Source organism: Myxocyprinus asiaticus, chromosome 20 (genome assembly GCF_019703515.2).
Source record: "Myxocyprinus asiaticus isolate MX2 ecotype Aquarium Trade chromosome 20, UBuf_Myxa_2, whole genome shotgun sequence".
Classification (NCBI taxonomy): Eukaryota; Metazoa; Chordata; class Actinopteri; order Cypriniformes; family Catostomidae; genus Myxocyprinus; species Myxocyprinus asiaticus.
The window spans coordinates 15,880,205-15,903,459 of NC_059363.1; the positions used below are offsets into that span (position 1 = coordinate 15,880,205).

The following is a 23,255-nucleotide window of genomic DNA, read 5'->3' on the forward strand; positions in this document are numbered from 1 at the left end:
CCTGTCTCCCTCAGCGGATCGCCATGGCAGAACCCTGTGAGCTCACTCGATTTCCATCTTATGGCCTGTTATGTCGAGCAGACTCGGGAAGAGCCCGTCCAGGAATTTCACCATATCCTGACCTTCTTCGTCCTCAGGAATTCCAACAATGTGGACGTTATTCCACCAGTTACGGTTTTCCAAGTCCTCCAACTTCTCCCAGACGCGCTCCAAATCCACCTTGGTCGCTAGCAGATTAGCAGCTAATTCCCTCTCTGATAACTCCAGATAATTTATCCGTTTCTTGACATCCCCCACTCTTGTAATCACCTCAGTGAATTTCGTCTCCATGGCAGTGATCGATTGACGTATTACAGCAAGATCCTCCAAGTCAGCAACGACTTTCGTCAGCATTGCCGAAATGTTCAACAATTCTCTCCGAATTTCCCTCAATTCTCTGGCCAAATCAGCTCCCTGGCTTGTGGCCTGCTGCTCAGGGGTGTCAGCTTGAGCACGTAAGTGTCTTTTAATGTCTCAAGAGCCTGAGGATTTTGAATTCTTTTACATATTGTTTTCCTAGAACAGTTAAGGATCAGGGTGTGTCGAATTTCACTGGTTTATGACATAAAAAAGTATTAAAACTAGCAAAGTGCTCAGAGCTTGCCGTTCACACGTCCGAACCTCACATGGCATCATGTGACTCCACAAACACAAGTTTTAAAATTTCAACCTACATTTGATCTTTAAGACATTTTCTATACTGTGATGCTTTCCATTATGACCCCCAGTATATGGCTTGACAAGTGTTGTTCAATATCAGCTTGATTAAAACAAAAGAAAGAAAATGGAGCCGTGGTTTGACTATAGTAATTCTTTACTGTACTGTAGCATGGTATTTTGGTGTAAATGTTTGAATTCATACCAGATAAAATGGGGGAAAGAGTGAATCTACTGAGGGCATTTGTATTACAACTACTGCAGTAGTTATTGTTCATAACAAAATCCCATATTTTGTTTAGTGTTGGGGAACTTTTTCAAATAACATGTTACATTATATTAGTCACAATAGAGCTATTCAGCCGTGAAGTCAATTTGTAGGTGAACCCAGAAGTCTAATTCGCCATGGATTCCCTTGGGATTTTCCTAGGGGGTTTTAGAATGGGAGTTTTGGATTTATGACTAAAATAAGGTATGTGTTCAAATTTTACCTGAACAGCTCTATCTATATACTTAGATATATACTGAATATATCCTATTCAACTTACTAATATATATATATATATATATATATATATATATATATATATATATATATATATATATATATATATATATAGTATATCCTTTTTTACTATAAATTATTCTCCCTGCCCAGTAGGTGGCGATACACACAAAGAATGAAAATCGCCAGAAACAAAAGAAGAAAAATGTGAAAGTGAAAGTGGAGATTGATTGAAAATGTTTTTATCTGTTTCTCACCCCTACTTATTATATAGCTTCTAAAGACATGGATTTAACCACTGGAGGTTTAGGGATTACTTTTATGCTGTGTTAATCTGCTTTTGGAGATTCCAAATTTTGGTACCCATTGACTTGCATTGTGAGGACCTTCAGAGCTGAAATATTCTTCTAAAAATCTTTGATTGTGTTCTGCAGAAAAGAAAGTCATACACATCTGGGATGGCATGAGGGTGAGTAAATGATGACAGCATTTCCATTTTATGGTGAACCATTGCTTTAACTAAGGTAAATGGGCAGTATGTTTTTCGTCATACCACAAACGCGACATTGCGAAATATGCAAGAACTATGACTATGGAAGCAAATGAACAGTTTTCCCTAATAAAGAAGTTGTTTTAAACACAATTAGATTTTGCTTAGCTTTTATTTCAATATATGTTGCGTTAATCTGCGCGTTTGGTAAAATCTTGACGTTCCCTTAGCTGCGCTGCCTCATTTTGTTTCCCATAATGCAGCGCTCTTCTGTCATGGCCGCTCACTGATGACACTTACAGCACATGGGCAGAAATCAAACTCATTACAGCGAGCAGTGAACGGCAGCCGGTATCACAGCGGAGCACACGAGCTCCTCACGTTTCACACTCACAGCCGGAGCCGCTCTTTAGCGACGTGACGCGTATTTTACTTATTTACTGAGGGTTGACGACGATGATGATGCTTGAGCTGGAGGTGGCGGTTCTGGGCGGACAGAGTCCGGACTGGAAACAGAGCGGCATCAGCACCACAGGTAAGAGACGAGAAACACCGTAGCAGACACACTGCAAGGTATTTGGGATGAGGCGTGCGTTAGAGCTCTTTGGTTGGAAATTTTAGCTGCTATGCTTTTAAAATATTGTAGGTATAAGATGATTATAATATTAGCTGAGGTTAAATGGTTGCACCCAGCTACTGTTGATAATCTGTCTTGAGCTGTATTTACTCTTCAGAGTCAGTGCGTGGTTACTGGTCTGAATATATTGCGCGTTGGTCAGTGCTTGCTGGACACCTCTGGTCTCAGCAGTTACACTGTCTCACGTGGTTTTAATGTGCCGCACGTGTGTTGACATCTCTCGCACAACACCGACCCACGGATCAATCAGAAATGTCCTGATGGACCCCCTCGAAAATGAGATGTTACATCTCAAGGGGCTATCCTTTCAATCAATTTAATTTGAATGTCCGCTGAGTGTTAACTTGGCGGGCTTTTGACAGCATTCAGACAGCATGACTGCTGTATTTCTGTAATTTACATTGTGTATGGAGATTTCAATGTGTTCAGCTTTAGTACATCGGAGTACAGAGCTCACGAGACGCGTGTGTATCCTGTTGATCAATGATATGCAGGTGAGAGAATGCTGTTTGTGTAAAGAGGCGTTGTTAGGGGTTGTTCAGACCGAACGCGTTGTTGCACTAAAAAGCTACACGCAGCGCGACGAATGGAGCAAAGCAGGTGTCTCGAGACGCGTTGTTGGCAGCTGAAATTCTTTTTTAACTTGACACTGGGTCTAAAAACGGCGCGCTCTTGCGCGAGACGCTGGAAAAACAGCAAGATGCTACGCAACGTTCATAGACGTTTTTGAGGTTACTAGTGGGCGTTCACACTGGACGCGTTCTTGCGTCCCGTCTGCGCTATTTTAATTGTTAATTGTTGTACATATGCTTTGGATTTCCAATTAATTTGCTGTTGCGCAGCACTGTGAGCGTTGCGTTTTTAAGACGGTGTTTCTAGTCCAAAGAAGTTGAACTATTCGACACCCCCTGCGTTCTGTTTCATTTCGACGCACTCCCTCTAGGTGTTTTTCAACGCAAGTACGTGACCTGTGTGAACGCCCCCTTTTGAAAAGGAAGGTGGACACTACATGCCTGTCCGGGCGGTCTGGTGGACTTAGCAGTGCTGCCGGACATACTGATAGACATTAAAGCAAAGAGTGTTAACCAAGCAAAGCGTACTGGCTTCCTAGTTTTCATAATGCTGTATTGCATGCCTCTTATTTGATGCATTATTCATCTCACTTTAATGCTGTACATTTGTAAAATATAATTGTGCATTTGCATATGTGCTAAATTGCATTCCACCCCCATGCGTCCTCTATTCTCTCTTGCTCTCTGTCTCTGACTTTCTCCCAAACATCAAGGTCAGAAGCGATTAATGTGTTATTCACATGGTAGTGTCTGAGATGTGTCAATCTGATCTTCAGTAAAGCTATTTCAGTCCGTCCCCATTCAGTCACATTTCTTCACGCCACTTTCTTCTCAGAAGAGATCGGCGACTGAGTGCTTTCTGGAAGCAAAGTGTACTTCTAGAAATAGTACCGCTTTCTTCACTCACATCAGAGGTGGCACCATTTTGTATCTGCAGATCTAATCTGAAATGTGATTTATAAAAATAAATAAATAAATATTTCTAGCTCTCCATATAATGTCTTCATGATTTCATTATTGTCAGGAATAGCAAGACTTTTTTTTTTAACCCATTGCATTTGTAATGTTTTAAGGTCAGGTTATGTGCAGTGGAGTGTTTTGGGAGACCGCAGCACTGACCCTTACAAAAATTTTAATAAGTGTTTGGGTAATCTGGCTAACATTGCTGCAAATAAACTGCAAGTTTGTGACAAATAAACAGTTTATTATAATAATAATTGTAAATAAATAAATTCATATTTTGAAGTGTACTTTTATTTTCCTTTCTCTTCTGTGTTGAGTAAGCTACTATGAAACTTTAGTTTACCAATCTATAAGCTACTCATCATTTAAAGTAGTTAAACCAGAGCCCTTCTACCAAGAGAGCCTACAAGGTTAGCAACAAAATGCATAACGCAACGGCCCATAGACATTAAATGGGTGGTACACTTGGCGAGAAGACCTGAAGCTGTTTTTTTTAATGGATGTCTTTGGAGGAGATGTGTCGTATATGCTGAATAAACTGCTTTTGTGAGAAAACAGCTCATCACTTAATGAATTGTGCACTTGTCCGCTAATCTTCAACATGTTTTACACTAAACAATCCTTTTGGAAGGATTTAAGTGTGGAGTTTACTACGATAAAATTGCTGTTTTATAAGAGAAGATATGGACAATTTTGTGACAGGTATGTGTCAGTTTACGGCTCTCCCAATTCATTTGTATCGTATCCACAAACGGTGACTTACTATCGTGATATGCTATTTGACTGGGGCTGTCATGATTATGAAATTAGGCTGATGATTAATTGTCAAATAATTGGGATTATGATGATTAATTGTCTGTTTTAGGGCTATGTGATTAATTGACTCTTAGGGCTTTCAACGATTAATTGTTATATACATTTTTATAAATTAAGGTTGCATGTGTGCTTCATACACAGTGAGAAGTCTTTTTTACATATTTAACTTCAAATATAAAAATTAAATAATAAAATAGGGATAAACTGATTTCCTTTTAAGCCTTTAAAAACTTATGAATGACATGAAAATATTGTTTTATATATCAAAATATTTCTAAATGCTTAAAATATGTTTCTATTTTTGGTCGTTTAGTTTGTCAATTTTACATTTTCACTTGTTTTTGTAATTCATATATTTTATCTTTTTTTTTTCAATAAATAATAAAATGTTTTTTTTTATATATTTTTATTATAGGCTATTATATTACATTATAAACAGTTGAAGTCAGAAGTTTACATACACTTAGGTTGAAGTCATTAAAACTCATTTTTAACCACTCCACAGAGTTCATATTAGCAAACTGTAGTTTTGGCAAGTTGTTTAGGACATCTACTTTGTGCATGACACAGGTCATTTTTCCAACAGTTGTTTACAGACAGATTGTTTCTCTTTTAATTGACTATATCACAATTCCAGTGGGTCAGAAATTTACAAACAATAAGTTAACTGTGCCTTTAAGCAGCTTGGAAAATTCCAGAAAATGATGTCAAGCCTTTAGACAATTAGCTTCTGATAGGCTAATTGGAGTCAATTGGAAGTGTACCAGTGGATGTATTTTAAGGCCTACCTTCAACCTCAGTGCCTGTTTTCTTGACATCCTCAAAAAATCAAAAGAAAATTGTGGACCTCCATAAGTCTGGTTCATCCTTGGGTGCAATTTTCAAATGCCTGAAGGTACCACATTCATCTGTACAAACAATAGTACGCAAGTATAAACACCATGGGTCCAGCCATCATACCGCTCAGGAAGGAGATGCATTCTGTCTCCTAGAGATGAACGTAGTTTGGAGCGAAAAGTGCAAGTCAGTCCCAGAACAGCAACAAAGGACCTTGTGAAGATGCTATAGGAAACAGGTAGAAAAGTATCTATATCCACAGTAAAACGAGTCCTATATCGACATAACCTGAAAGGCTGCTCAGTAAGGAGGACGCCACTGTTCCAAAACCGACATAAAAAAAGCCAGACTACAGTTTGCAGGTGCACATGGGGACAAAGATCTTACTTTTTCCACTGGTCTGATGAAACAAAATGGCCATAATGACCATCGTTATGTTTGGAGGAAAAAGGGTGAGGCTTGCAAGCCGAAGAACACCATCACAACTGTGAAGCATGGGGGTGGCAACATCATGTTGTGGGGGTGCTTTGCTGCAGGAGGGACTGGTGCACTTCACAAAATAGATGGCATCATGAGGAAGGAAAATTATGTGGATATACAGGTGCATCTCAATAAATTAGAATGTCGTGGAAAAGTTCATTTATTTCAGTAATTCAACTCAAATTGTGAAACTCGTGTATTAAATAAATTCAGTGCACACAGACTGAAGTAGTTTAAGTCTTTGGTTCTTTTAATTGTGATGATTTTGGCTCACATTTAACAAAAACCCACCAATTCACTATCTCAAAAAATTAGAATATGGTGACATGCCAATCAGCTAATCAACTCAAAACACCTGCAAAGGTTTCCTGAGCCTTCAAAATGGTCTCTCAGTTTGGTTCACTAGGCTACACAATCATGGGGAAGACTGCTGCTCTGACAGTTGTCCAGAAGACAATCATTGACACCCTTCACAAGGAGGGTAAGCCACAAACATTCATTGCCAAAGAAGCTGGCTGTTCACAGAGTGCTGTATCCAAGCATGTTAACAGAAAGTTGAGTGGAAGGAAAAAGTGTGGAAGGAAAAAGATGCACAACCAACCGAGAGAACCGCAGCCTTATGAGGATTGTCAAGCAAAATCGATTCAAGAATTTGGGTGAACTTCACAAGGAATGGACTGAGGCTGGGGTCAAGGCATCAAGAGCCACCACACACAGACGTGTCAAGGAATTTGGCTACAGTTGTCGTATTCCTCTTGTTAAGCCACTCCTGAACCACAGACAACATCAGAGGCGTCTTACCTGGGCTAAGGAGAAGAAGAACTGGACTGTTGCCCAGTGGTCCAAAGTCCTCTTTTCAGATGAGAGCAATTTTGTATTTCATTTGGAAACCAAGGTCCTAGAGTCTGGAGGAAGGGTGGAGAAGCTCATAGCCCAAGTCCAGTGTTAAGTTTCCACAGTCTGTGATGATTTGGGGTGCAGTGTCATCTGCTGGTGTTGGTCCATTGTGTTTTTTGAAAACCACTAAGTCACTGCACCCGTTTACCAAGAAATTTTGGAGCACTTCATGCTTCCTTCTGCTGACCAGCTTTTTAAAGATGCTGATTTCATTTTCCAGCAGGATTTGGCACCTGCCCACACTGCCAAAAGCACCAAAAGTTGGTTAAATGACCATGGTGTTGGTGTGCTTGACTGGCCAGCAAACTCACCAGACCTGAACCCCATAGAGAATCTATGGGGTATTGTCAAGAGGAAAATGAGAAACAAGAGACCAAAAAATGCAGATGAGCTGAAGGCCACTGTCAAAGAAACCTGGGCTTCCATACCACCTCAGCAGTGCCACAAACTGATCACCTCCATGCCACGCCGAATTGAGGCAGTAATTAAAGCAAAAGGAGCCCCTACCAAGTATTGAGTACATATACAGTAAATGAACATACTTTCCAGAAGGCCAACAATTCACTAAAAATGTTTTTTTTATTGGTCTTATTATGTATTCTAATTTTTTGAGATAGTGAATTGGTGGGTTTTTGTTAAATGTGAGCCAAAATCATCACAATTAAAAGAACCAATGACTTAAACTACTTCAGTCTGTGTGCACTGAATTTATTTAATACACGAGTTTCACAATTTGAGTTGAATTACTGAAATAAATGAACTTTTCCACGACATTCTAATTTATTGAGATGCACCTGTATTGAAGCAACATCTCAAGACATCAGCCAGGAAGTTAAAGCTCTGTCGCAAATGGGTCTTCCAAATGGACAATGACCCCAAGCATACCTCCAAAGTTGTGGCAAAATGGCTTAAGGACAACAAAGTCAAGGTATTGGAGTGGCCATCACAAAGCCCTGACCTCAATCCGATTGAAAATTTGTGGGCAGAACTGAAAAAGCGTGTGCAAGCAAGGAGGCCTACAAACCTGACTCGGTTACACCAGCAGGGCCAAAATTCCAGCAACTTATTGTGAGAAGCTTGTGGAAGGCTACCCAAAACGTTTGACCCAAGTTAAACAATTTAAAGGCAATGCTACCAAATACTAACAAAGTGTATGTAAACTTCTGACCCACTGGGAATGTGATGAAAGAAATAAAAGCTGAAATAAATCATTCTCTCTACTATTATTCTGACATTTCACATTCTTAAAATAAATTAGTGATCCTAAATGACCTAAGACAGAGAATGTTTTCTATGATTAAATGTCAGGAATTGTTTATTATATCTTCTTTATATAACATCCATCCCATGCGCACTTTTGGCCTCTAGCGGGTAAGGCTTTCGGATAGATAAACAACAGCACAGGGCAGGGAAGTACAGTACAGCACCGTGAGCGAGTGTTACCCGCTAGGACAGTTTACTTTAAACAAGAGGGGCGAACGGATACGGAATTAACGCGGGAGTAAAATGCCAAACTGATGCGGATTGAGTGGTGGTAGTGTAGTGGACTAAAGCACTGAACTGGTAAGTGGAAGGTTGTTGGTTCAATCCCCACAGCCACCACCATTGTGTCCTTGAGCAAGGCACTTAACTCCAGGTTGCTCCAGGGGGATTGTCCCTGTAATCAGGGCACTGTAAGTCGCTTTGGATAAAAGCATCAGCCAAATGCATAAATGTAAAATGTAAATGTGATAGAAGTGGAGAGCCCGTTTATGCACGTGATGGTGTGAGGAACCGGATGGCAGGAAAAAAAATTATGTTCAGTGAAAGTCAAAAGAAGATTGCAATGTATGTGATTGTAACTATATCAGATATTATTAATAAAACATGGGAATTTTTTTGCCCCCATATTTTGATTTTCGGGGATATTTTTGTCTATTTCGGTGGCATTTTTGCCCCGAGTCCCCATTAATTTCCAAACAATTGGCATTGTATCTTTCTAAGGTATTTAAAAAATTTGTTTTAGACATATAGTAGCAAGTAAACAAGATATCCCCACATATATGTCAAACTACATTGTGTTAATGTTTGACACAGTTAAAACATTGCCTAGCTTAACAAGTGAAGTTTAATCAGGGTTAAACATTTTCAGACGGTTCCCTCGTACCTGAATGAATGGCTCCTTTCCAGAATAAAATGAAATATGCAGAAAATCACAGTATTACAGTTCTTGTAGAGTGACACGGCAGAAAGTCTTGGAGAAGCTAGAGAAGAGAGGACACCGGTGGTTTATGCAAGCTGCTGTGCTCATGATGGTGTGCCCTGCGGGCTTTCGTCATTCTGCGCACAGCGTGTTTTAGTTTATAAACAGATTTAGTGCTTAACTTGCTGATTTCTTCTTCCCAAAAATTCAGAAATATTATGTATTTTTTTTTGTACTTTGTGGTGAATAACTAGCAAATTTGAATACTTAATCAACTCAAGGAAAAGTAAAAGTACTATTGTTTATTTGTATTTAAAGTAGAAAAAATTTGAAAAACATACTCAAGTACTGTAACGAGAGTAGTTGTAATTCGTTACTTTACACCCCTGACTGTGTGTATGAACCCGCTATAAACAGTAACATTTGCCATTACACGATCTTTTAAAGTGAATCCGGAGCTCTCTGCGTTCACAATCAAAGTTTATTTTTGATCGTTTATATTTTCGCTGACATTGCGCACTTAAAGCCTGGTTTCACACGCTCCACGTGCTCTTCCTCACTGGAGCTGCTCATTGATGATCAGAGTTTAACTGAATGATACACAAACGTGCCATTGATGGCATTTATAGATTTACCTAAAATTCCCTTATTTGGGCATTAAAATGTGATTGGAATTTGAATTACACAATAATCGCTGTTAAGTCAGATAACTAATAATGAGATAAAATAACCACGATCAGATGATTATTGCGACAGGCCTATACGCCACGGTCTCTTCTATGGTAAAAACGCATAGGTTGTTATCTCAGTATAAAAGATATCTGGTTAAACCACAGTCAAGTTAGATTTTCAAGCTTTTTAAGAGTGTGAGGTATTTCTCTCTCTCTCTCTCTCTCTCTCTCTTTCATTCATATATATTATACCGATCAGCCACAACATTAAAACCACCTGCCTAATATTGTGTAGGTCCCCCTCGTGCCGCCAAAACAGCGTCAGCCCGCATCTCAGAATAGCATTCTGAGATGATATTCTTCTCACCACAACTGGATGTTTTTTGTTTTTGGCACCATTTGGAGTAAATTCTAGAGACTGTTGTGTGTGTAAATCCCAGGAGATCAGCAGTTACAGAAATATTCAAACCAGCCCTTCTGGCACCAACAATCATCCATGTGATTATCTAATCAGCCAATCGTGTGGCAGCAGTGCATAAAATCATGTAGATACGGGTCAGGAACTCAAGTTCATGTTCACATCAACCATCAGAATGGGGAAAAAATGTGATCTCAGTAATTTGGACCATGGCATGATTGTTGGTGCCAGGACTTTGGGAAATTGTGAGCGGCAGGGTAACAAAAGGTGGTCGCACACTGGAGGTGTACAGGTGTACAGCACAAAGCTACGACTTCAGAGGCTGCTCAAAATTCTGCAGCGCCTCGGAGAGCAACTTGCATAGTTTCCATGAAATTCGACCCAAATCATGATCAAAGTTATCAAATAAAAAAATCATTATTTGCGCAGTTGCACCAGTTTCTTACACTAACCTGCAAACATCGCATTGACATGTCCTTCAGTTTTACTCTAAGTACAGTAAATGTTATATCACCCCCTTGTGGTCTCCCAAAGATTTTACGTCAAACCAAGGGCATAGCCAGGAAATTACTTTTGGGTGGGCTTCAATAAAAAAAGATTGGCCAAGTTTTTGCCCAAATGTATTTTTACCAAATTTTCCGTAACAGAAAAGCAGCACGTTCAAACAGGTCTTTCACACTTTCAGAAATCAGAATTTCTGCATTTTTTAAACTATTTTATAAATATATATTTGAAGTCAAAGAATAATCTCTATTATGCTGCCACTGCGCCAGACTACATTTAACAGAAGGCCAACTGATAGTGAATTGGAACGCACAAATTAGGCTTCTAATGTTAATATATCAATGCCTCGGACTAAGTAATCGAAGTATTAATATGATATTACATTCCTAGTGTCTGCTGGAAGTGAATTTCTGTGAAGTTGATGAGCTTCTATTTCTCTGTTTCTCTTACCAAATGGAGTCATTTTTTTTTTCCTGAAGTCAAAGCTAGTCTTCACATACATGCACCTGTCTTTACTAACACTGAGTTGAGTTCTTAGAATAAAGTTCTCTAGAACAGAATGTTCGGGTCTTCAGTTTTAGAATATGAAAATGCGAGAATTGTGTTTCTCTGTCGAGGCGCTCACACATGAAAATTTTCGCTAAATGTAAACTAATGGGAAGTTGGGAACCAACATATTGTGTCTGAGTGTGTCTTCAGCAAGTCTGATCTTCTGTTTGTGTGTGTTTGGATCCAGATGGTGGGGCACTGCTGCAGTTGGTGTTTGAGGGAGATTTTGAGGCCGTGCTCTTCAGTGCTGCTGTGCAGGGGCTGCTGGGAGGTGTTCCTGAAGAGGATGATAGCATCGAGACTTATCTGGAGAGACGGGTGCTTGCTTACCTGAGCAATGCCACTGAAGACCAGAGGAGTGACAGGTGAGGACTTTGTGAATTTTCTTTGATTTCTCTTTGGATTGTACTTGTAATGAATGTTTAGCTGTGATATTCTGTACCACTTAAGCTCATTAACTCAGCATAGTATAATTATAATTTTTCTTTTATGAGCATTGGCAATTTCCCTGGAGTTATTTGATGTTCAGTAACTATTTGCATGTATTCGTTTACATTCATTATACGTTCCTAATTTCTGCAGGCTCATTTATGTTCTTTTATTGGTTGATTTAATTGAGAGATTGATTTAATGAACTTATGTAAAATTTAATGAAATTATGTAAAACTCAGTTATGTATGAACAATTAAACTGGGGTTTAGTTTAGTTATTCCCACCACTGAGATTCTTTTGGACCATATGTGTATTTTAAATGGAATGTTTTTGTGAAAGATTTTTTGTTGGGAGATTGTAATAAATTCCTTAATTGCAATAATGGAATTTACATCCTCAGGTCTGTCATATTTCATGTCATTAAAAGCAGGTTTAATGAGGTTGTAAATACATTAATATTAAATGGATATTTCTGTCTCTAAAATATAATTGGATAAACAATGTTTGAAATTGTTGTACGATAGCCAATTTGTCCGCACATCAGTTGACACTTTGCTAAGCTCCACCCCACTTTGTTACCGTTTGCTCGTTCTGACAAGCTTTACAGAATTTCCCATAAGAATGAATGGGAGATTTGCCAATAAACTGAATGGATAATATTCTTGGGCTGGAATGAAGAGTGACATTGCAAGGCATTTTTATCTGACTGTTTTGTAAAACAATTAGTTAAATTATACAGGAATCTGATTGGAAACTGGAGACTGTGAATCAGAATTGAAGCAAACAATTATCACAGTCACTTGAAAAGAGAAAAGCATAATTTGATAGTGATTACACACCTGATAACACTAGTGTTAGTGAACAGAACTGCTCATGACATCTCTTAACACACTTTATTGCTGTGAACACTTTATTTACAATAACATTTAGTAAGACCGAATGGAAAAAGTTAAAGTGATTAGCTTTGATTTACCTTGGAGCAAATGTAGGAATTCTCTGTGATGTTATACGTGTTCATTATACTGTTATAACTTCATTATACTGTTGCTGCTCTTGTATAAAAGTAATAAGCTTCCTTAACCTAGAGACTGTGCAACACATCACAACAAAACTGGAACGCGCTGTTATATTCAAGGAAGCTGTCTACACTGCAAGTTACAATGGAACTTACATTGTGGAGTTTAGCAGTTGGTCGCTGCAGCTCAGTTGAGATTTTTATTATGTAAAAAATGAACAAAACCATACAGAAGGGTTCCAACACCCTCCCCATCCTTACAGCCATGAATTATAATTTTCGATAAGCACTGTTTAACATCCTTTCTCTCCAGAGAATGAATGAGTTGAGGAAAGGTGTTGTGCTGCGCTCCTCAGCCATGCCTGTTTTCTCATCTCTCCACTTCTCCATCACTCTTTCTCTCCTTTTATTTTTCTTTCTATAGACCTCATTGTGAGCTCTCTAAGAGAGGGGGGAATAGGTTCTAGATGAGTGCAATGGTTGAATAGAGAGTGATGTTTTCTGTTGAGAGAACTAGATGGAGGTAGATGGATGTTTGTGCACTATTGAATGCAGGAGATGTATGTAATGTTTTTTTTGTTCTCTGTATCTTTCATTCTTTGTCTCCCTCTCTGTTGTATTGGTGTGCGTTCTCATTTCTCTGTCCTGTATTATTATTTATTTATAAAGGTGAGCAAACTACACAATGAGATTCATTACTAGTGATCGACCGATATGGGTTTTTTAATTGCCAATGCTGATATCCAGAGAGCAGGATGGCTAATAGGCTGTTACAATGCCAATATATCACACAATTTAATATAGTAAATAACAAACATAAAACTGCTAAAAAAATGATAAACTCTTATTTAGCACAATACTCAATTTCACACTAAACTTTAACTTTGTAAAAAAGAATCTAAAAATATATTGTATTTTAAATGGTAGATAGCAGTTTCTTCCGATTTCTGTTTAGTCATCAAATTTTAGTAATTTATTTGAACATGAAGAAATTGTTAATATATATTAGGAAGGAAATAACAGTATACACAGTAGTCCAGCAACCATGGATGGCATGTCCGCGTTAACAATTGCATTTTCTCAAAAAATACAGAATCAAACCAATTGCACATACTTACACAGCTCTGGAAAAAATTGAGACCACTGCAAAATTATCAGTTTCTCTGGATTTACTATTTATAGGTATGTGTTTGAGTAAAATGAACTTTTTGGTTTTATTCTATTAAGTACTGACAACATTTCTCCCAAATTCCAAATAAAAATATTGTAATTTAGAGCATTTATTTGCAGAAAATTACAACTGGTCAAAATAATAAAAAAAATGCACAAAAATTGGACAGTCCTAAAATACATTTTGAAATTCTTTTTCTTTTTTTTTCTGTTGGTCCTCTGGGTCCATGGGCCCTTCTTTGAAAACCCCTGTTGAAAACGCTGTTCTTGTTTTTATGTAGATAATTTATTTTATTATTATTTGACCATTTAATGCGTTAAACTGAAATCAAACTTTCTTCATATTTTTTGAGAAATTCACAATGCCCTCACACAAAACCCCCAAAAAGCCTAAAAGGATTTTCAGAATCCAGTGACGCATTCTGAACACATTAAAGGGATAGTTCACCCAAAATTTTTAATTCAATCATTGTTTACCCCTGTGTTATAACTCAATATGACTTTCTTTCTTTTTCTTAACACAAAGGGAGAAATTGTGAGAAATTTTGTGCTCAGTGATGCCATACAATGGCAGTTTGTGGTGACCACCTCTTCAAGCTTCAAAAGGATGCAAATGTATGATTCAGAAGTCTAATAAATTATTCCATGAGACTCATGGTCATTATGAAAACATACGATTAGGTTTGGTGTGAAACAATCCAAAATCGTATGTATTATATAGTGAAACTGTTGACCGATCGTTGCTCTCCTCTGTGCTTTCATGAGACTGCACAAGACCAGTAGCTCATGCAGCCCACTGGCGGAATGGGGCATTCAAGCGAAAACACGTTTTGTTTATTTAAAAACAGGTCTGCCACAGCGATACTAAAGAACAGAACACAGCTGCACACAAACCAGAGAACCGAACATACAAAACATGTCTGAAGAGTTTGTAGTCCAAGAATAGATGCATTTATATGCCCAGCCTCTTTTTTTTTTAACTGGAGTATTCAGTCAAACAGAGATAGAGTAGGCCTCTAGGCAGGAATGTCTGTCCCCTGTTCTTCATTCTGAACCTCTGTCTGAAGAGAGCGATACCTCAGTGAAACATTCAGTAGGTGTGACATTCTCTGCCAAAATCAAGTAGTTTGTAACTGTCTCATGATATGCTGGCTTCAATATACTGTTATTAGAAAGTTTTTGGACTGTCTGTTCACAGCGGGTGGGGTTACAAAGCCTGATGTCGAAAATACACACTAAGCATACAGCAGATTGTACTGTCGCTCGTCACGGCTAGTTAGGACAAAAACACTGAATAACAATGAAAAGATACAGTACCATACAGTCATTTTATCGTGTGCCGTTTGCCGTCAGGTTAGGAAATGGTGTGACTGTGGTTGCCTTTAGCCTCGTCTGTTTATGGCTGCGTCCGAAAACTGCAAAATGCTGCCTTTGGAGGCTGTATACAGAGGAAGGTTGAAAATAAGGTGCTCTTCAAACTGTCCTGAGACCAGTTCCCTTAAGAGTTCCATTCATTCATGAACACTGTTGGTTAAGCCAGGGCTCAACGCTAAGAATTTTTTCTACTGGCCCGGTTTGGCCAGTGCTTCAGATTTTTAATGGCCCTGCCAAAATTTTCACTGGCCCCAACACAAAAATGACAAATGTTTTTACCATCATGGCTTTAAAAAATATGTCCGAAGATAAATATATTTTACATATCTTATGTTTTTAATACAATGTCCCCCAGGGGCCTGGGTAGCTCAGCAAGTAAAGACGCTGACTACCACCCCTGGAGTCACGAGTTTGAATCCAGGGCGTGCTGTGTGAATCCAGCCAGGTCTCCTAAGCAACCAAATTGGCCCGGTTGCTAGGGAGGGTAGAGTCACATGGGGTAACCTCCTCGTGGTCACTATGTGGTTCTCGCTCTCGGTGGAGTGTGTGGTGAGTTGTGCGTGGATACTGTGGAGAATAGCATGGGCCGCCATGTGCTACGTCTCCTCAGTAACGTGCTCAACAAGCCACGTGATAAAATGTGCGGATTGACTGTCTCAGACGTAGAGGCAACTGAGATTCGTCCTCCGCCACCCAGATTGAGGCGAGTCACTACGCCACCACGAGGACTTGGAGAGCACTGGGAATTGGGCATTCCAAATTGGGGAGGAATAGGGGAGAATAAAAGTAAAAAATACAATGTCCCCCAAAATTGAATCATTTATAATTTGCAAGATATGATTTATGCCTTATGTAATCCCATATATGCGCTTTACAGATATAAATTCATAAACGCATCATATTAACCTCAGCCGTCCTGCCATTTACACGTGTTTTTAAGCCAAGAGTTCTGTGGAGGAGATGATGGGTATTCGGTCACCCGTTTAGTCATGCTGTCATGCAACTTTTGAGTTAAAGATCTGATTATTGGCTGAGAGAACAGACTTGCTACTAAATCGGTAGTGATGTGTAATATACAGTAGGTAGATATTAGGCCTAATCTGTGAATTAACAATGTGTATATAACATGAAATCAGACAACCCAAACAAGACCAACACTGACTGATATACTTACCTGGTAGGGGAGACACTATGATCATGAAGGTGGTTTACCCAGGTCGAGGCTAGGCCATTGCGCTTCGGCTGTGCTGATCCCTGCGAATTCCCCAAATGTGGGAATCTCGACTGCATAATTTCTGGTAGTGAGGGACTGCGTCCGCGCTCTCCCCTGGTCGTTCGTTTAGGGGCAGTGGTGGCTCAGCAGTTAAGGCTCTGGGTTACTGATCAGAAGGTCGGGGGTTCAAGCCCCAGCACTGCTGAGATGCCACTGTTGGGCCCTTGAGCAAGGCTCTTGACCCTATCTGCTCCAGGGGTGCCGTAACATGGCTGACCCTGCACTCTGACCCCAGCTTAGCTGGGATATGTGAAAAAAAAATAATAATTTCACTGTATATGTGCAAATGTACAATGTGTGATAAATAAATAAAATTATTATTAAATTATTATTAAGAACAAAAACAAAAATACCTGTATGGTCCAGAAATTAGACATGTAACAGGTGTTTTATGAGGATGATATGAAGTAGATTCATCTTCACCCTGCAGCTGAACAGCTCTGATAATAATAGCCTAATAGCCATAGTGATCTTGCTTCTTTTCATATCAAACGGCATTATCATGTTGAATTAATGTTTATGTTTTGAAACATTACCTAATTAAATGTATACTTACATTTTGGATATTGAGCAGCTCGTGATTTCCAGACACGTGTATAACTGGGGTTTAACAAAGTTTATTACGTCTTATTTGGCGCTTCATCTCTAAAGGCGAATTAATGAGAGAAAATGTGTTTTTTAACAGTGGGAATAAAACTTGCGCTCTGTCCCTTTACGAGAGCACATGCATGTTAAACAGTCTAAGCTGCACGGAGAGAGATGATAATGAGACATATGCACGGAGAGACATGGATTTTCAGTCCTGTAGAACGAAACTGTTGATATCTTGTGTTCCAACGTGTGGATTACTAATTTTCACCAACATGTAAAAACGAAAAATGTGGGGATTTCGCACACTGTGAACACGGAATGTGCGGGGATACTTGGTGTTGCACAGGATGATAAATCCCACTACAGTATTCATTAAGTGGGTTTTTTTCTTGCTATTTTCTACACATTGGTAATAGCTGCTGCTAAGACACTTGGAAAAGAGCAAGGACAGTGCTAGGAGAGTGCGCTCGGTGTCTGCACGATCTTGTGCGTGCACACGACTGTGCCTTGGCGCGTCCAGTATATTATGCATTTGCGTGTCTTTGCGAGATAAATATACTCGTGCTTGGTCCTCGGTTAGAAGACTTCGTTCGCTCCATGTAATTTTTGTGCTCTCTCGCTTTTTGTTTTCTTGCACTAATGTTATAAATGCAGCACTGGCCCGACTGGTCAAGTGACAGTTCTAGCAACTGGCCCGAATCTTTCTCACACTTGCCCTGGGCCATCTGGCAGTCCTTATTGTCAAGCCCTGTAAGTTATTAACTGATTAAGTTTTCAGATCTCTTTCAGTTTGATTGAGGACTCCGGCTAAAAAAAAAAAAAATAAGGCTGGGCATAGAAATACATCTATTCTTGGACTACAAACTCTTCAGACATGTTTTGTAAGTTCGGTTCTCTGGTTTGTGTGCAGCTGTGTTCTGTTCTTTAGTATAGCTGTGGCAGACCTGATTTTAGATAAAACGTGTTTAAAGGGATTGTTCACCCAAAAATTAAAATTCTCTCATCATTTACTCGCCCTCATGCCATCCCAGACTTCCTTTCTTCTGCAGAATACAAATTAAGATTTTTAGAAGAATATGTTAGCTCTGTAGGCCAAAATGTAGATGCTCCAAAAAGCACATAAAGGCAGCATAAAAGTAATCCATAAGACTCCAGTAGTTAAATCCATATCTTCTGAAGTGATATGATAGGTGTGGGTGAGAAACAGATCAATATTTGTCATTTTTTTGCTAGACAGCAGTGGGCGATATGCAGAGAATGTGAATCACCAAAAACACAAGAAGAAGAATGTGAAGGTGATCTGTTTCTCTCTTTCTCATTCACACCTATCACATCGCTTCTGAAGATATTGATTTAACCACTGGAGTTTTATGGATTACTTTTCTGCTGACTTACAGTTGTGCTAAATTTTACATACCCTTTGTAGGGCTTTACTGGTTGTTTAGATCAGTGTTACTATCAGAAATAATTGGTAATTATTTCTTTAGTTATTAATTAATATTTAAACTAATTTAATCTAACTCATTAAAACCTCATATGGGGCTCCAGTAAATGTAGTGCGCTACGTTTAGGAGCGGGTTTGATTATTAGCAATAATTAATAATTATCAAAGATAATTATTAAAATCAATAGAACATTGATGAGAATCAATGTTAGGTTTTTTTTTAATCCTTTAAATCAACAATTATCAAAGATAATCACTAATCATTAATGTCAATGAAACATTAATTAAAATTAACACTAGCTTATTGATCATTCAAATTCAACAATCATCAAAGATAATTATCAATTATCAAAAATCAATATAATATTAATAAGGATTAGCATTGACGGGGCACCACCCTGGAATCAGGGACTAATAACCAGATAGTATAACAGTCTCAATATTAGATTGTTTTTAGGAAAATCGACATCCGAAGAATATCGATTTTCGGGAAAAAAAACAATGAATGAAGGCTTGAATCCGAGCACTGACATCCCGTCAGCATGACACAGGTGTATGCAAAACAAACCAAAACACTTCTCTTTGTAATATAACAAAGTTTGACGTGCGTGCGTGCGTGCGTGCGTGTGGTTAGTACAAGAGAGAGAGAGAGAATAAAGTGATGGCCCCAAAGCCGATTTCGCGATCGTGGGAGAGAAAGCAGCTGTTAGTTTCACTCAGAGACGCGGTGGACGGCTCGTAAACCGTTCCATGTTCTTTGATTCTTTAATGGATAAACTCAGTTTGCCGGTCTCACCCGCGATAGCGGAAATGCACAACAGCCCAATGTGGTTGGACCACAATACAGCAAATCAAATTCGTGATAATTAATACCCTGAGTATTAATAATGAGCGGACATGGCGGTCCGTAAACTGTACAAGCAAAAACCTTATTTATTAGGTATTTCTACTCCTGATGATGTCATGGTTGAGGTACGTTCTGTTGTGTACCTCATCCAATAAGAGTTGAGAGTTCGATCCTTTAGTGAGCAAGGCTTCATGGGATTTGTAGTCTGTTTTGGACTCCCTTTGTTTGATTTTGGTGCGGTTTTTATCAGTAAGATTTACGACTTGTTATGTGGGGGCCTGAGTTAGGTTTTACGACTGTGTTAGACCTGCCTTTGTCTTCTGTCTGACTACATGAGTCCCAACACCTTGGAGAATTGGTAATATATGTACCATTTTTAAAGAAAACATGAGTGAGCAGGCAAAACACATTTCTTTTATTTCTTATGGGATTCATATTCAACTGTAGGTTATAACAGAATGGCACAATCATAAAAAAAAACATGGCAACAAAGAAAAAAATGAAATGACCCCTGTTCAAAAGTCTGCATACCCTTAGTTCTTAATACTGTGTATTGCCCCCTTTAGCATCAATGACAGCATGCAGTCTTTTGAAATAGTTGTCTATGAGGCCCCAAATTCTTGCAGGTGGTATAGCTGCCCATTTGTCTTGGCAAAATGCCTCCAGGTCATGCAAAGTCTTTGGTCGTCTTGCATGAACCGCACGTTTGAGATTTCCCCAGAGTGGCTCGATGATATTAAGGTCAGGAGACTGTGATGGCCACTCCAGAACCTTCACCTTTTTCTGCTGTAACCACTGGAGGGTCAACTTGGCCTTGTGCTTAGGGTCATTGTCATGCTGGAAAGTCCAAGAGCTTCCCATGCGCAGCTTTTGTGCAGAAGAATGTAAATTGTCTGCCAGTATTTTGTGATAACATGCTGCATTCATCTTGCCATCAGTTTTCACAAGATTCCCTGTGCCTTTAGAGCACCCCCCCAAAACATCAGTGAGCCACCAACATGCTTCACAGTGGGCATGGTATTCTTTTCACTATAGGCTTTGTTGACCCCTCTCCAAACATAGCGTTTATGGTTGTGACCATAAAGCTCTATTTTGGTCTCGTCACTCCAAATTACAGTGTGCCAGAAGCTGTGAGGCATGTCAAGGTGTTGTCGGGCATATTGTAACCGGGCTTTTTTGTGGCATTGGCGCAGTAAAGGCTTCTTTCTGGCAACTCGACCATTTTTGTTCAAGTATCGTCGTATTATGCTCCTTGAAACACTACACCGTCTTTTTCCAGAGCAGCCTGTATTTCTTTCTTGAGGTTACCTGTGGGTTTTTCTTTGTATCCCAAACAATTCTTCTGGCAGTTGTGGCTGAAATCTTTCTTGGTCTACCTGATCTTGACTTGGTATCAAGAGATCCCTGAATTTTCTACTTCTTAATAAGTGATTGAACAGTACTGACTGGCATTTTCGAGGCTTTGGATATCTTTTTATATCCTTTTCCATCTTTATAAAGTTCCATTACCTTGTTACGCAGGTCTTTTGACAGTTCTTTTCTGCTCCCCATGGGTCAGTATCTAGCCTGCTCAGTGCATCCACGTGAGAGCTAACAAACTCATTGACTATTTATACACAGACACTAATTGCAATTTAAAGAGCCACAGTTGTGGGAAATTAATTTCCATTTAAACCTGTGTGTGTCACCTTGTGTGTCTGTAACAAGGCCAAACATTCAAGGGCATGTAAACTTTTGATCAGGGCCATTTGGGTGATTTCTGTTATCATTATGATTTAAAAAGGAGCCAAACAACTATGTGATAATAAATGGCTTCATATGATCACTATACTTAAATAAAATACTTTTTTTGCATGATCAGTCGTATTTTCAAAATCAATGCCAAAATTTCACAATTTCTGCCAGGGTATGCAAACTTTTGAGCACAACTGTATGTGATTTTGTTTAGTTTTAAAATATTGCCACCCATTCACTTGCATTGTATGGACCTACAGAGCTGAGAAATTCTTCAAAAAATCTTCATTTGAGTTCAGCAGATGAAAGAAAGTCATACACATCTTGGATGGCATGAGGGTGAGTAAATAATGAGAATTGTAATTTTTGGTTGAACTATCCCTTTAAGGGCTCTTGTCAGATCTGGATGAATTTGTCAATAAGAGAGGTTTGGAACATTTCTAGTAATTATTATAGTGAAAATATCCCAAGGATATTATATAATGCTGAAATATAAACCAAAGCAAGATCATGCTTTATTAATGCCTTCTTTAGCTATTTCATAGTTTTTAAAGTCCTGTGTGGATTCTTATTTCAGTGTAGTTACAGTTTTCAGTGTCAAAAGAATTTAGATCATTAGTACTGTACAGCAGTTCCGCCGCTTTTTAAACGCAGAGTACACAGCCTAGTGCGTAGGGCACCAACCCTGGTTGTGGAACACTCGCTGTGTCTGAAACCACCCCCTGTCCACTATATAGTGCACTATTTCGAGTGTCTGCCATTTTGTAGGATTGTCTGAATTCTGAGTGAGCCACTTGTTCCTTACTTTTGTTCACTCACTATCACACACAATGCACTATAATTTCAAGTGTACATTTGATGTACACTCGACGATGGTTAATTGCCCACAATCCACCACTGGGAAGACGTACGAGCTGGGAGTTTACTGCTTCCTTCACTCCTGCAATGTTTTATTTCATGCTGAATGTATTAAATTACTTTTTGATGAATCATTACTTGATTATAATAACATATCGAGAGGCAAAACATACAGATACATTTTAAAATGTACTCTTTATTTGATCAGATGTGTTTACTCTTTGTTAACACACAATATATATTAAAAATGACAAACAGAATGAAGATTTATTGTATTAATATATTGTTTAATAAGAATAACAAGTAAGGCCCAAGTATTTTAAAAGTTCATGTGATGTTTCTGTGACAGCCCCAGAGATCCGACAATTTGTGTATGGTCAGCGTCCAAATTCACTCATTTTGTTCACTCACTGCTGAGATATAGTGCACTAACTGCCATTCACTATATAGGAAATAGTGAAGAAGTGAATGACTTCGGACACATCCACTCTCTTCGCCATACGATCGCCTCACGCCCGCCCTTCTCTCACGCTTGCGCCCCGCGCACCTTGCTGTGCACGTGCAGAAATGCTGTCTGTTCGTGCTCCAATTGTCAATCATGCGAACAGCAGAGCCAAGGCATTTATTTACACTTAACTTGTATGTTTACATGGATTTATACAGTTAATCCGCCTGAAGTAGCTGCGATAGTTTCCAGTAAATGCGTAAAACTGCTCATGACATGCGGGACAAAGCGCACTGATATATTGCTGCACTGATTTAAAAATGTACCCTTAAAAACTGATGTCAAAAGTGCCCATATTTACAGAAGCACCATGAAAATTACCATCACATTACACAGAAAAGCCAAAACTTACCTCAACGTGCTGCCTGAAGTTGAAACTGTGATTTTTAATCTTGAAATATCAGCTTGTCTTGGTGTTAAATGAAGGTATTGCATGAAGAAACAATTCTTTTTTTCACTGTGCAGAGCAAAGAAATTGTTTCACTTTGTTTGAAGAGTTTGATGCTGCTGCATTAATGACTTGAGTGACAGTCTCTGACATCGGCTCAGCGCGCGCGGTTGTGTGAACTTCTGCTCTCGGAAAAGTCCCATTCAATAATCTCTCAATAAATTATGCATTAATTAAAATTAAACTCAGTAATGTAACGACAGGAATGACACCCATTGTAAAGAAGTAAAAGTAAAAAAATGTCATTAGAAATTTACTTGAGTGAGAGTAAGAAGTACCCACTTTTAAACCTACTCTAAAACCTACTCTTTTTTTTTTTTTCCAAAATGTTACTCAATTAAATGTAA

At 38.8% G+C, this 23,255-nt stretch overlaps 1 protein-coding gene and 1 non-coding gene across 2 annotated transcripts in view; both read left to right on the top strand.

Annotated features, from left to right (window-relative positions):
- The first annotated feature begins 1,960 nt into the window (after positions 1–1,960).
- LOC127411154 (tetratricopeptide repeat protein 27-like) overlaps positions 1,961–23,255 on the top strand; it is a 126,787-nt gene continuing 105,492 nt past the window's right edge. The window contains exons 1-2 of the mRNA XM_051646513.1: positions 1,961–2,226; positions 11,405–11,582. Of these exons, the coding sequence (XP_051502473.1) occupies positions 2,148–2,226; positions 11,405–11,582 (257 nt within the window). The 5' untranslated portion in view covers positions 1,961–2,147. The remainder of the gene's footprint in view (positions 2,227–11,404; positions 11,583–23,255) is intronic.
- LOC127411604 (U1 spliceosomal RNA) lies at positions 16,375–16,538 on the top strand. The gene has a single exon (XR_007892316.1). It is a non-coding gene; the product is annotated as a U1 spliceosomal RNA (small nuclear RNA).